Source organism: Xiphophorus couchianus, chromosome 12 (assembly GCF_001444195.1).
Source record: "Xiphophorus couchianus chromosome 12, X_couchianus-1.0, whole genome shotgun sequence".
Classification (NCBI taxonomy): domain Eukaryota; kingdom Metazoa; phylum Chordata; class Actinopteri; order Cyprinodontiformes; family Poeciliidae; genus Xiphophorus; species Xiphophorus couchianus.
This window is the reverse complement of record NC_040239.1, coordinates 16,622,250-16,634,440: the sequence shown is the minus strand read 5'-3', so window position 1 is coordinate 16,634,440 and position 12,191 is coordinate 16,622,250. Positions and strand designations below refer to the sequence as shown.

Here is a 12,191-nt window from a genome sequence, read left to right as displayed (position 1 = left end):
ATTCAAATGCAGATTCCTTTTTAAGACTTATTTGTAAAACAAATTACAAAACCACATATCCTTTTCTTTCTGTTTCCCAGATATAGACTTCTCTCTGTTGGTCTGTTTTAAATTATTCTGGTAAAATACTAATTTGTGGTTGTAAACTGACAAAATGTAAAAAGATTCAAGTGGCATGGCACTATTTTCTTAAAAATAATAAACAGTCTGCATATTAAATACCTCTAGTGTCATGGGTTACAAAACAGAAAACTCTGAAGGCACATAGTTTCTAAATGTCACATAAAGTTGTTCCCTAACACTGTTATTAAGGAAGTGTTTTTGTTGGAAATTAGGATGTTAGTCAGAAAGAAACATCAATTACGTTAGCATTTCAGTTTTGAATGTAAATGTTAAAAAAGTAAAATCAATGACACAAATAAAAATGCCTGGCTTTTTTCCTTGAGTCAATTTTCATAAACTTCATCAATTAGCTTCATATTTTAAATTAAAAGTCTGTTTTTAAAACTAGTTTGCGAGTTATTAAAAGTCCTTGCTATCTATAAATTTCACTTCCCCAATTTTTTTGGTCAACCAGCAGTAGCTGTAACTTTAAATATTGAAAACCTTTCAGTGTTTGATTATCAAACTGCAGCTCAACTAAACATCCTAAAAGATCTTAATTTCTTTTTCTTACCAACACCACACCTTATGGTTTACATTAATAATTTGTGGTGTTTGAAATGCTCAGAATCAGACGTAGCTAAAGACTTTTAAAAACTGCCTTTTATGACAATATTGTGAGCTGAAATAAAATTTTATCCTTCTAATGTTGATGTGTAAATCAATTAATTGCATGATATTTTTAAACAAGCTAGGTCATTTCCATTTGTATTAATTGTTGTCTCTTTTTTCTGTCTCTTTCCACCATAGATTGGAAGACAAAAGTCTTCAGTTTGGTGTATTGGTCTCAACTTGTTTACAGAGACTTCATTATTCACGTTATTTGTTGTTTCTGTTGTTTTGTTTATTTATGTTGGGTATTTGAAGTGTCTTCCACTTGCAGTGTTAAATATTAATTAGAATTTAAGGTTTATCGATCTTTGAAAACTTGTTCTTGCATTTTTATGACATTATTTCTTGGAGTACAAAAATGGGGAACATGACATAAAAGGTGACAATCCATCACAATTGAGTTTGGATTTTCACGAGCAATGTTCTGACCCTTGAATTTATTGTCATTTTGTGATTCAGATGCTGAAGAAAAATGTTTAGTTTTGCCTGTCCCTATTTCCAGAGTAAATGGCATTTTTATTGCTGTAGTTCTGGTATTATTTTCAACATATGTGGAGGAGTTCACTTAGTAGCTAGGGTTTGGAGCAATTGATGACCTCAACCTCCAATACAAGCACTGCAGTAAACCAAAGCTATGTGCTCTCAAGGTTTGACCCAGCTGAAAGTTTTTTAAATAAATTCAGCATAGCGGAGTATAAAAGAGTGTTCTCTCTTTTTGTCTATCACAGCACATGCTGCTGAATTAAAACTCACTGCTTAGTGGCTGCAGCAGGGTGTTAATCTTCACTTTTGTTCGGTTCTTCCTGTGTGTGTGTTGGGTTAGAAGCACTGCCAGAGCTGCTTGGCTAAAACTTTGGGGACAGTGATAAGTTGCAATGTGCTGTTTCTCATTTGCTTGTGGAGAGTTGAGAGCCAAATTACCGGGTTAAACCTGATGTCTCCTCGGTTTGTCTCCTTGTGATGTATCTCTGGGGAGTTATGGAGTCAGTTAGCAATTACAGGCACAGGATTAAACTTCCATCCCCAGGGAGGCATCCCTGTTCATCCTCTACTGCTTCCAACATTCTTCTCATTTTTACCCTTTCCTTATACATACTCTATTATTCTTCCTCTCTTTGCTGTCTGTGCTGTAAATGGTCTTTGATAGAAATCCTTGTGAAATGACTGTCTTTGCATTAATTGAAATCTATTTGTGGGCTACAACTGGATGAACAACTTGAATGTGTCTGTGTGGTGATTGGAAGTTTTCAATTTGTCAGCGTCTAAATGCAGGTTTGTTACATGTATTGTTGGTTATAAAGTCTTTATTAATCAGCAGCTGTGACTCAGGAGGAGCAGTGATCGTCAAGTGTTTGTAGAGTTTATAGTTTTAATCTGGCTACCTCAGCCCGTGTGAACCAGACTTCCTGAAAAGATCTTATTATTTTTTTTATTTTGCCTTTATTTTACCAGTATTGTTTGTTGTTGTTTTTTTTTTTCATTTTATTAGTTGTTAAGTAAACTTTGTTTACCAAAAGGAATAGTTTTAAAGGGTCCAATTTACTTTCTGGACGTAGTCAATCTACCTAATGCGATAAAGAGTAGATCTAAGAAAATTTACTGAATGTTGGAACATTGGAAGCTGAAAAAATTGGTGCCAGCACTTAATGGCTAAGAGCAGTTAATTTAAAAACACTTTAGGAACCTTCATTTCTCATGTTGCCCCTTATAGTGGGAGACTTTGCCCACCACTTTGTACAGTCTATGGAAAGTGCAAAATTTGTTCTCTAAAGAGATCTAAGATACACAAAGCAATTATAATATCCATGTGACGTATGCTCACATCTTCCAGAGAATATTTGAGCTGATTTCTTTTGCAACAACTGAGTTGTAACTCCAGTAAACATTAGAATCTGTGGAAAATGGCAATACAGTACAGTTGTCTCTCCTTAAATTAGGGGTAGTAGTGAGTTTATGCACAGTTTTAAAGCCATTTCTCCCATGTGCCAATATATGTGCTCTTTGTCCTCATCTTTCTGCCAACACTGTGATGTGCTGTCAGCTGGAAGCCTGACTCCACTGATCTGACAGCCTGTCCTCTGGGACTAGCAAAGAAACAAAACCTGACAGTGAGATACCAGACTGCTATTCACCTAATTACATGCTCCTGCTACCTATTCTGCTGCTTTTTTTCTTATTACTCACCCATATTCAGAATTAGTTTTTACTAAAAGTACAGGAGGGCAATAAGGAAGGATCAAAGCTTCTAATACATGTTCAGTTGCAGAATTATTGGTTGCTTTTATGTAATGTTTGCTGCAGGAAGCAGAACAGCACATAGGTACTTTCATTAATAATGTTTAAACTTTACTCAGGTTTAACTATTAATAGATTAAAAACATTAAAAGATGCAGCATTTATATCGGCATTATGGAAATGTTTTTACAATAATCAAAATTATCTAACTTTATTGACAAATGTTTAATTGCAACAGGCTTAACAATTAAAGCTTAACTAAATGACCCTAATTTATCCTTCTAGTCATATGGAGACTTGTTTCTATTCTTGTCAACGCAAATATTCTAAAGACTTGTCAGTCGTGTGTAGCTCACAATATAAAAATATGACATATAATTCAGTTTGCAGTCATCGTATTAATTAACTTTTGGCTCAGGAGGAACAGAAATGTTATCATCATGCTTCAGTGGCAAATTCACATCCATAGCTTGTGTTTTATTTTAGAAAAACCTTTACAACCCTTTTTGAAGTCCACAAAGCACTTAGCGGTTTGGCTTTGACGTACAGCCCTGACTTTTCACCGTCTTTGACTTGAAATGATCTCTCAGGTCTAGATGAAGGCCGTTTAGTTGTACCCTGAATGACATTAAGGTCTAGGAAAGATCCTCTGTTATTGTACTTCTGCTCTCTAGGACAAGCTGCTTGTATTTAAAAACATGGTTAATAACCCTGTCTGGGTTTGCCTTTTATTGTGTTATTATATTCTGATATGTGTTCTATGCTGTCAGGCATGTTCGAGTTATAAAGGGTTTGTTCGTTATCATTTGACTTTTTAATTGGCGTATCTAGCATGTGCTTATTCACTTGTCATGGACGTGTGTTTGAGCATGGGATGATATATATATATATATATATATATATATTTTTTTTTAATATTTGATTAATTGTTAGAATAATCAATTGTTAGTTGCAGCTCCCCTGTATTACGTGTTATGTAATTTTATGCCATAAACATCCAGGTTACCTTCAGCTGATGAATCAGAAACAGGCTTGGTTATGTGTTTCTATTGAGCGTTCTTGAAGGTGTTGGGCTGTATGGGCGGGGGGGGGGTAATGTAACCTTGAGGCATGACAAGTGTGGTAATGGGCTTCTGTCCTTGCCTCTCGACATTGATGTTGGTGTGAGAACCCATCCATCTGCTGGTGTGAAGAAAGGGCTTAGAAATGTGAAAGAACGGCTTTAGTATAAATTAAATGACACCATTAGGTTCAATTAATGCACCATATTGAGTTATTCAAAGTTTATATAAAAGCTAATATTAAATTTTTGTACCAAGTGATATATTGCTGATGTTTACTGATTTTAAATGGCCTTCCTCTTCACTATGTATGCTTGTCTCGTGGTGCTTGTCATTTTGTCGATGCTACAGAGATCCGACAAAGTGAACTGAGAGGACATTGCAGAAAGGATATTTCTGACATAATTGTAAAACGTTTTATGTAGCGATATCTTTTTCAGAGGAGCAGGTAGTCAATACTTTCAACCACAGTTTATTTCTGTGGAAACGGGAGTCATCTTGGAGGTGAAGGTCTGTAAGTGCAGACATACTTTTTGTACACAACATTTTGCTTTTGAACGGAAGTACTCATCAATTTTATAGAGTGGAGCCAAAAGAAAATGAATTTAAAGTGATATAAATCAAAAACACTTAATTTGGTATCTTCCTTGCTTGTTAGCTTTTGATTATCTAGTTCTTTACATGCATAATGACTGCCTTGTGTATCATACAGCTGATCAGTTTCATGTGTAGCATGCCAAAAAACAACTGCAGTCAGTGAGAACAATTACAAGGACAACAGCTCTTTACTCTGGGGATATAAGAGGAAATCTGTTTGACACAAAGGTTAGTGAATATTTTAATTTAGCCACAGAATTCCCACATTTTTTTGGATTCAGAGCAGAGCTAAAATGATCTATGCTTAATAAATAATTTCACTCTCTGAAACCTGACTGTGATGCAGAGCATACAGCCTTGTGTAGCTCTGTCAGTGGCAACTTTGCTGTTCAGTAAAACATTTGCTACTGTACATTTGTCTACTGCAAATGTTTTGGTGATCTAGCTGTTTTTGGTGAAGTTTTCTGGTTATAAGATCTAGAAGAAAACATATCCTCTCATTTTGAAAGATTTCCCTTTGAGCTTCACATGAAAAACTTTCCATACAGTCGCCGTCCAATCAGATCTGGCTTACTCTGCTTTCCTGACCAAAGCAACAACCAAATCTTGCTCCACTCAATTGATCAGTCAGCTGCTTCAATATACGGCTTTGGTTAGTGGTCGACAGATCAAACATCATCACAGGTTTTTTGTTTTTATGTCTATGCTCCTTAGAATGAAAACTGTGATCAGTCGAAATCTAAATCACCAGGTCAGACTTAAAAATAAATAAATAAATAATAATAATAATAATAAAATCTGTATCAGCCAGGATCTCATGACCGTAGATGAGGCGCGGAGGGTAGGTAGTCCAGTAAATCGAATCACTTTTTGGCTCGGCCCTTTCTTCACCAGACCAGAGCAACATCAGTGCTGCATCAGCAAAATATATTTTATAAACTTTTATATCTTTCATTTTGACAAATTCATTTGTACAGTCAAATATTGTTAGAAGGGAGATGATTATTTTCTTGGAAATGTTTAACTAAATTGCTAACTGCTAACAACAAACTTATAGCTGTCATGCTTCGCTAATTAAAGGCTGATTTTATTATCCTCCCCAATTCTCAGAACATACTGAGATCATTTCCTATTGGCTGCTGCCCTGGAATCGGACCACGTCCCCTTCAGACAACTACTGGATACATTCAGCCCGTCTTTTTTCTATACCTTTACTTTCACATCAGTGACTGTATTGCTGTTCTGTATAACTTGATTCCTCCTCATCTCTTGGCCTACGATAGGTGGATTCCTGGTGTCATTTTCGATTCCAGGTTTGCTTTTGTTTTTGTTGGAGAGCTGCTGTGCCAATCCTCAGCTGGATTGTTTTGTTGTGTGTATTTTTTCTCATAGTGTGGTTGTTGTGTGTCTCTCTGGAGATCTGTTTGACAACTTACAGCACCTCGGGGTTAGAGTTTAGTGTGTGTTTGTGCTGCTTGTTACTCAATGAACTCTGGTCACCTTTAGCTGAAAATGGATGCCCAGGAATGCAAACATGGTGAGAGATTCTTCTATTCCCTTCTCTCAGTGGTACAATTTTCTCTTTGTGCAGCTGGGGTTTGAAGGCAAAGTTTTCCTCAAAACTAAACAGATAAACCTAGTATCAGATCAAAAATAAAAAACAGCATGTTATAACCAGCACTATAAGGATTTTTCTAAGCATAATTAACTTCTGGTTAGAATCCAGTAGTTGTGGGTAGTTGTTCAAAAATGCTCCTCCTCAAACATGATTAGTGGCATGCAGTCAAACCCATGCAATGTATTTACACATTGCAAACCTTTTCACCTGTTGTCATATGAAGACCGTTGATTCAAATTCATTTAATTCTGTTGGAGTCTCTGGCTTTGGAGTCGTTGTTCTGCTGGTAGGTGAACCTCTGCTCCTGTTTCCAGTCTCTCAAGGCCCTAAAAGGATTTATTCCAGGACTGTCTGATTTTTCTGTTATCCATCTTTCCATTAGCTATAACCTTGTCCCTGCTGAAGACAAGCATTTCCACATTGTGATGTTGCCACCACCATGTTTTGCTGTTGGGATTACAGTTGTCTCTATACATCTGCAGCACTCTGCTTGTGTATGGTCCAACATAAGTTAATGATGAAAATTTGATGAACTCATAAGATCTATGAGTAAATGTATAGATGTGTCTTTTGGGGTTGGTTGCTTTTTTTGTTTTTGGACACTCAAACAAGCTGCTGCTCAAATTTGAATCCAGTAAAGTAATGTAAACCCTCAGCTACCATATTTACTTTTTTTTTTTTTCGTGTTTTTTGTGGCAGGGTTGGTAGAACTGTTGCCTTGCAGCAAGAAGGTCCTGGGTTCGATTCCCGGCCCTGGGTCTTTCTGCAAGGAGTTTGCATGTGTGGCTTCTCTCCGGGTCCTCCGGCTTCTTCCCAGAGTCCAAAAACATGACTGTTAGGTTAATTGGTTTCTCTAAATTCTCCCTAGGTGTGAGTGTGTGTGCATGGTTGTTTGTCCAGTCTGTCTCTGTGTTGAGCTGCGACAGACTGGCGACCTGTCCAGGGTGTACCCCGTTTCTCGCCCGGAACGTTAGCTGGACAAAGGCACCAGCACCTACCGACCCCAGTAGGGACAAGGGTGTAAAAAAATGGATGGATGGATGGTTTTTTCAGGCATAGAAGAAGCTGGATGCTTACGCTTACCAAGGCAGCTTCATTCTACAAAAAGGAAATCTGGAGATGGTATCCTAATTATGAGTTCTTTAAAAAGCTGCCAATATTTCCAAATCCAGTGAAGATACTTCATTTCAGAAAAAATATTTAGATGCTATTGAGAAAAGTCACAATGATGATATTGATTATGGTTTGCAAACAGTTTTCTTACTTTCTTAACCATTCCACAATGTTGCCACCTCTCTGTGAGCTTTAGTATGTTGGCCACGAAAAATATACATCAGATGTGGGCATTAAGGACAGTTGGAGTCCTCTGAACTTACCAAATATATTGTCAGTATGTAGATTTTTGGTATGATATTGGTACCAAATATTGCATTACAGCAATTCTTTGCAACCTCAATAAATGCAGTTTCATGCATTAGATTTTAATTTAAGTGACTTCCTTCTCCGTTTTGACAGGTTTGTTAGTGACTTCATCAACAAAGTTGTTCATAGATCTGGATCTTATTTCTCCCATGTTCTCTGGTTATCTGTGTTGTTTTTCTTGCAAAGTGTTTTATATGGATGTGAAATGGGGCTTAAACTGGAGCACTGTAGTTCAGCCTTGGGCGTTCTCCTCTGTTTAACATAACAGACATGTTTGAATTCTTGAATGGCTTGTCCCTATTTTTTTATTTTTTAGTAGAAAAGAAAAATGTGCGATGCCTTTGTGCATCTTTATCATTTGAAATCACAACTGTTTCTATTTCTAAATGCCTCCAACAAGCTTTCTGCCAGATCTCAAATAGTGAGCTTTACTTAGTACTGAAAACTGGACATTAATTTATGTATCTACAAGTCAAGTTTATGCATCTTTGATGGGATGTGTCACTTCTTAATGAGGTTTTGTACATGTTTATCAATGTCGTGTGGATACTCCATAGAAAAACGCTCCTGGGTAAAAACCTTAATACATAATTTATCTTTGTTGAGCATTTTTTTAATGTGACTTCTCCCTTCCAGATGACTCAGGAGATGAGGAGCCCACATCGCAGACAGACCGCAGCGAGATCCAGGGTACCCTGAAGGTACTTGTCAACAAGCTTGATGACCTTAGCACTTGTAATGACCTAATCGCCAAGCATGGAGCCGCCCTGCAGCGTTCCCTCAGTGAACTGGAAGGACTGAAAGTCCCATTGGATGGAGGGGAAAAGATCAAGGCAGTTAACGAGAGAGCCACCCTTTTCCGCATCACTTCCAATGCTATGATCAATGTAAGTACTCCAGACTTTGCAGTTAAAAGATGCACCAGCAGTACGCCTTCAGTGATCTGTATCCTGCATGCTGCAGAAAGCTCAATGTGACAGGAATACCAGTCATCTATGATGTCCTGGCTAGTAAGTGCTGAGAGATTAGATGGTCACACAGCCACTCTACTGTGGCCTGCATGTTTAGACAGGCACATTTACACCCCAACAGATCAGGCTTAAGCTGCTAAAACATAACCACATCTATTGCCCCTTTTATTTAGCTGGTTTTATGCAACTACACTGTTTGTCTAAGTTATGCATTTGTTCATTGGTTTTCCAATACACAAATGGACTTCATTGGTTTCTTCCATGCTTTACAACCCGGTGTGTTACCATAGTTTTGTTAGTGGTGTATGAGGAAGGGGTTGACATCCCAAAGGAGGAACACTAAATATGATATGCAGTAAGGGTGACAAAAATAGCTCTAGCCCCCCAACATTTCTCAAACTCTCGACACCAGCTTGTAGAGAAATCTCAGAACCTGCTTGACTAAACGGACTGTAGCGAGCAAAGAAAAATAAAAGGTTTGTTAATTTTGTTTTTTCTGCTTTTTTATGTGGGTTTGGTCTCAGCATCTTAGTTATAACTGTCTACCTATCTAGTATCTTTGAACTTTTTATATTATTACAAACTGAGCTGCTGTAAATATATTTTAAACTTGCAATAGCGTCTACCTGTGAGTACGAATAATTTGAAGGGAAGTACATTTTGGACTCCTCAGATAGAGTCTTGCAAATATTCATACTCCTTGAATGTCTTCTGATGTTTTCATGTTATAAATACAAACTTCAAGTTTGTAAAGTTAAATTTCACATAGCTATGAAATCATTTCTACATATTTTTTTAAAATAAATAATAGTATGAAAACAGTGGCTTAATGTTTAATTCAGTTTATTCTTCATTCAACAATAGATATAAGCAATGCAACCTTTATGGTGGTACCTATAATTAAGATCCAGGGAAAGCAATAACTTTAAAAACCTATTTAGTAAAGGTTATGTATTTTGAATTATTCAGCTCAATAGAGGGGAAAAAAACAAACAAACCTGAACATACAGCCAGAGCTGCAATAGACTGGTTAGATCGATCAATATTTACGTGTCAGAATGGACTAGTTGTAGTCTAGATCTCCTTCTAATTAAGAAACTGAGGCAAGACCTGAAAATTGACATTCATACATGGTCGCCATTTAAAATGAATAGGCTTGAGCTAACCAAGAACAATGGGCAAAAACATGATTGTCCAAGTATACAAAACTCAGAGGAAGCCGATAGACTTTTAAGGTTTTTAACCGTTAAACAAGGAAAGTTGTGTAATTTTCCTTTCACTTCATATTAATGAACTCTGTGTTTGTTTGTCAGATAAAATCAGCATAAAACAATATAGTCTGTTGTTGCAACGCGACACTTTCACAAAACACAAACTTGAAAAAGTTAGAGGAATGTATTACTTTTGCAAACACTTTAGAAATGTTTTCATTTTATTGTCTGCAGAATAACAGTTAGCAGTTGTACTTCTTAGCATAAAACTGTTTCTTTTACAAAAATACTCTCACCCACACTTACTGACCTCAGGGGTGCAATGTGTTGGATCGACTGACCGATCGATTCATGTGTTAAACACAGAAAGGTTTATATGGAAGGGCTGCTTTGCTCCCAAGGACATCCTGATTAGAGAAGCAGAAAATAGCTTTCAGAGTCGACTTGATTCAGTGGAGTCTTTTGTTCAGGAGTGCTGGTTTCAAGCAATGTAGATATAAATTATGATTAGGTGATAGTCAAGCCATATTAAATTGGAGGTTCATAGCATTAAATTATATGCTTCCACATCAGAGATGCGGTCCTGACTTTGGGTATCGCCCTTTTGATTTTTTTAGAAATATGAAAACAGAATCATGCAAGTTGGATTAAATTACAAATTTTAGATTTGATAATCTGTTGGAAGATACTGTTAAATTTTCATTACATAATTTTGTATCCAAAGTAAAGTGGTAGAAAGTTATCAAGGTTGACTGATTTTAATATATCATACAATCATTAATTATTGCTGCAAGTACTGTTCTTCTAGTCTGGGCTGTTCACAGGATTTTCATTATGCATGTATATATTTAGTTTTTAAACTACCCAGGGTGTTTTAGCTCTATTTTCGCTATGATCCTGTAGAGCAGTGGTCCCCAACCTTTTTCTTACCGCGGACCGGTCAAGACTTGGCAATTTTGCTGGGGCACGGGACCGTCAGATAATGCTTCTGCATGTTGGCGTTCCAGCTAAAGCCTTTTTTTTTTTGCCCCGATTTTCCCTTTACGACAATCTTACAACGTCCTGCAGTGAGTGGTGTGTTGAATATGCCCGAACTAAAATCAGGCATATTCAATATTGTCTGGGCCCGATGTAGCAGCCTGTGGGGTTTTCCCCCTGACTGGGAGCGAGAACGCAACCTGTTGAATGTGACAGGCAGCCAATCAGAAAGCGCGATGACGTAAGAATGGAGGGAATCCCAAACAGTTGACATGGCAACTCCCATGTCGACATCGGAGGTGATATGTGGAAATGTTTATTATTATATGTAAAGGTCATTTTATATATGTTTATTATTTGTGGCTATGTTTATTCAGTTAAAAATGTTAACTACGAAAAAACATAACTCACCTTCAAATCATAGTGCAGCAAATAGAGCGGCTGCTCCCGCCGTCTTTTATCAAACGCCTTTTCTATTTGTTACGTCTTTTATCGCTTAAAATGAGACCACAAACTATCACTGCTGCTTCTACATCGTCATCCGTGTTTGATTATTATAAATTCACGTTTGGTATGTTGGGGGTTTTACTGGATTTTCCTCTGGAATCGGGATGTTCGCGAGTGGAATCGGTTCGTGCGTCGTGTGTTGCTCCTGTCGTGTAGCTGGACACACGAACCGATCGAACCTGCTGGACTTTTATCGGCTCGTGTCGTGTGTGGTCACGAAATCGGCCGACAATCCTTAAATCGTGCCGTGTGAACCAGACCTAAAACTCTCCAGCTCCTCTCCTCTCATCTCGTCTCGACCACTGCTCCAACACTCTCTGACTGGGGTCGCTATGGTAACGTTTATATATCCCTTCAAAATAAGATACAGATGCGCCACAAAAACGAACGTTTTACTTTCGCGAAAATTTTTACTTACGATAACGACTAATGGGAGCCCTGAGCTTATTTCTCTGCAACGAGATGGTTCCATCTGGGAGTGATGAGAGACAATGACACCCGAAGTGTTGCTTATGCACAGCGTGCTTGGTCTCTACGTGGCGAAGCAGTTTGAAGGTTTCATTCCCTCATTAACGAGCCGGTCACCATATCATGCAGGGCGGGCTTGGAATGTGGGAATCACCTACCGGTCCGGGATAAATTCATTCTCCTGTCTCTTCTCTGGGCCTTTTCCCCTCTCAAAGAAACTTTCCAAAGACATCTGATATGTTTCTTACTCATTTTGCTGCTTGTGGGCTCAGTGCTGGCGCGCAAGATGTAACCGAGAGAGTCCGGTTAAAGGATTTTCAAAATAAAAGCTCCTCCAGACTCACATAAT

The 12,191-nt window shown here is 37.7% G+C and overlaps 1 protein-coding gene across 3 annotated transcripts in view; it reads left to right on the top strand.

The window, feature by feature from the left end:
- osbp2b (oxysterol binding protein 2b) overlaps positions 1-12,191 on the top strand; it is a 47,054-nt gene that overhangs the window by 22,818 nt on the left and 12,045 nt on the right. For all 3 annotated transcript variants that reach the window (XM_028033545.1, XM_028033544.1, XM_028033546.1), the window contains one exon: positions 8,344-8,594. In XM_028033545.1, coding sequence (XP_027889346.1) covers positions 8,344-8,594 — 251 coding nt within the window. The remainder of the gene's footprint in view (positions 1-8,343; positions 8,595-12,191) is intronic.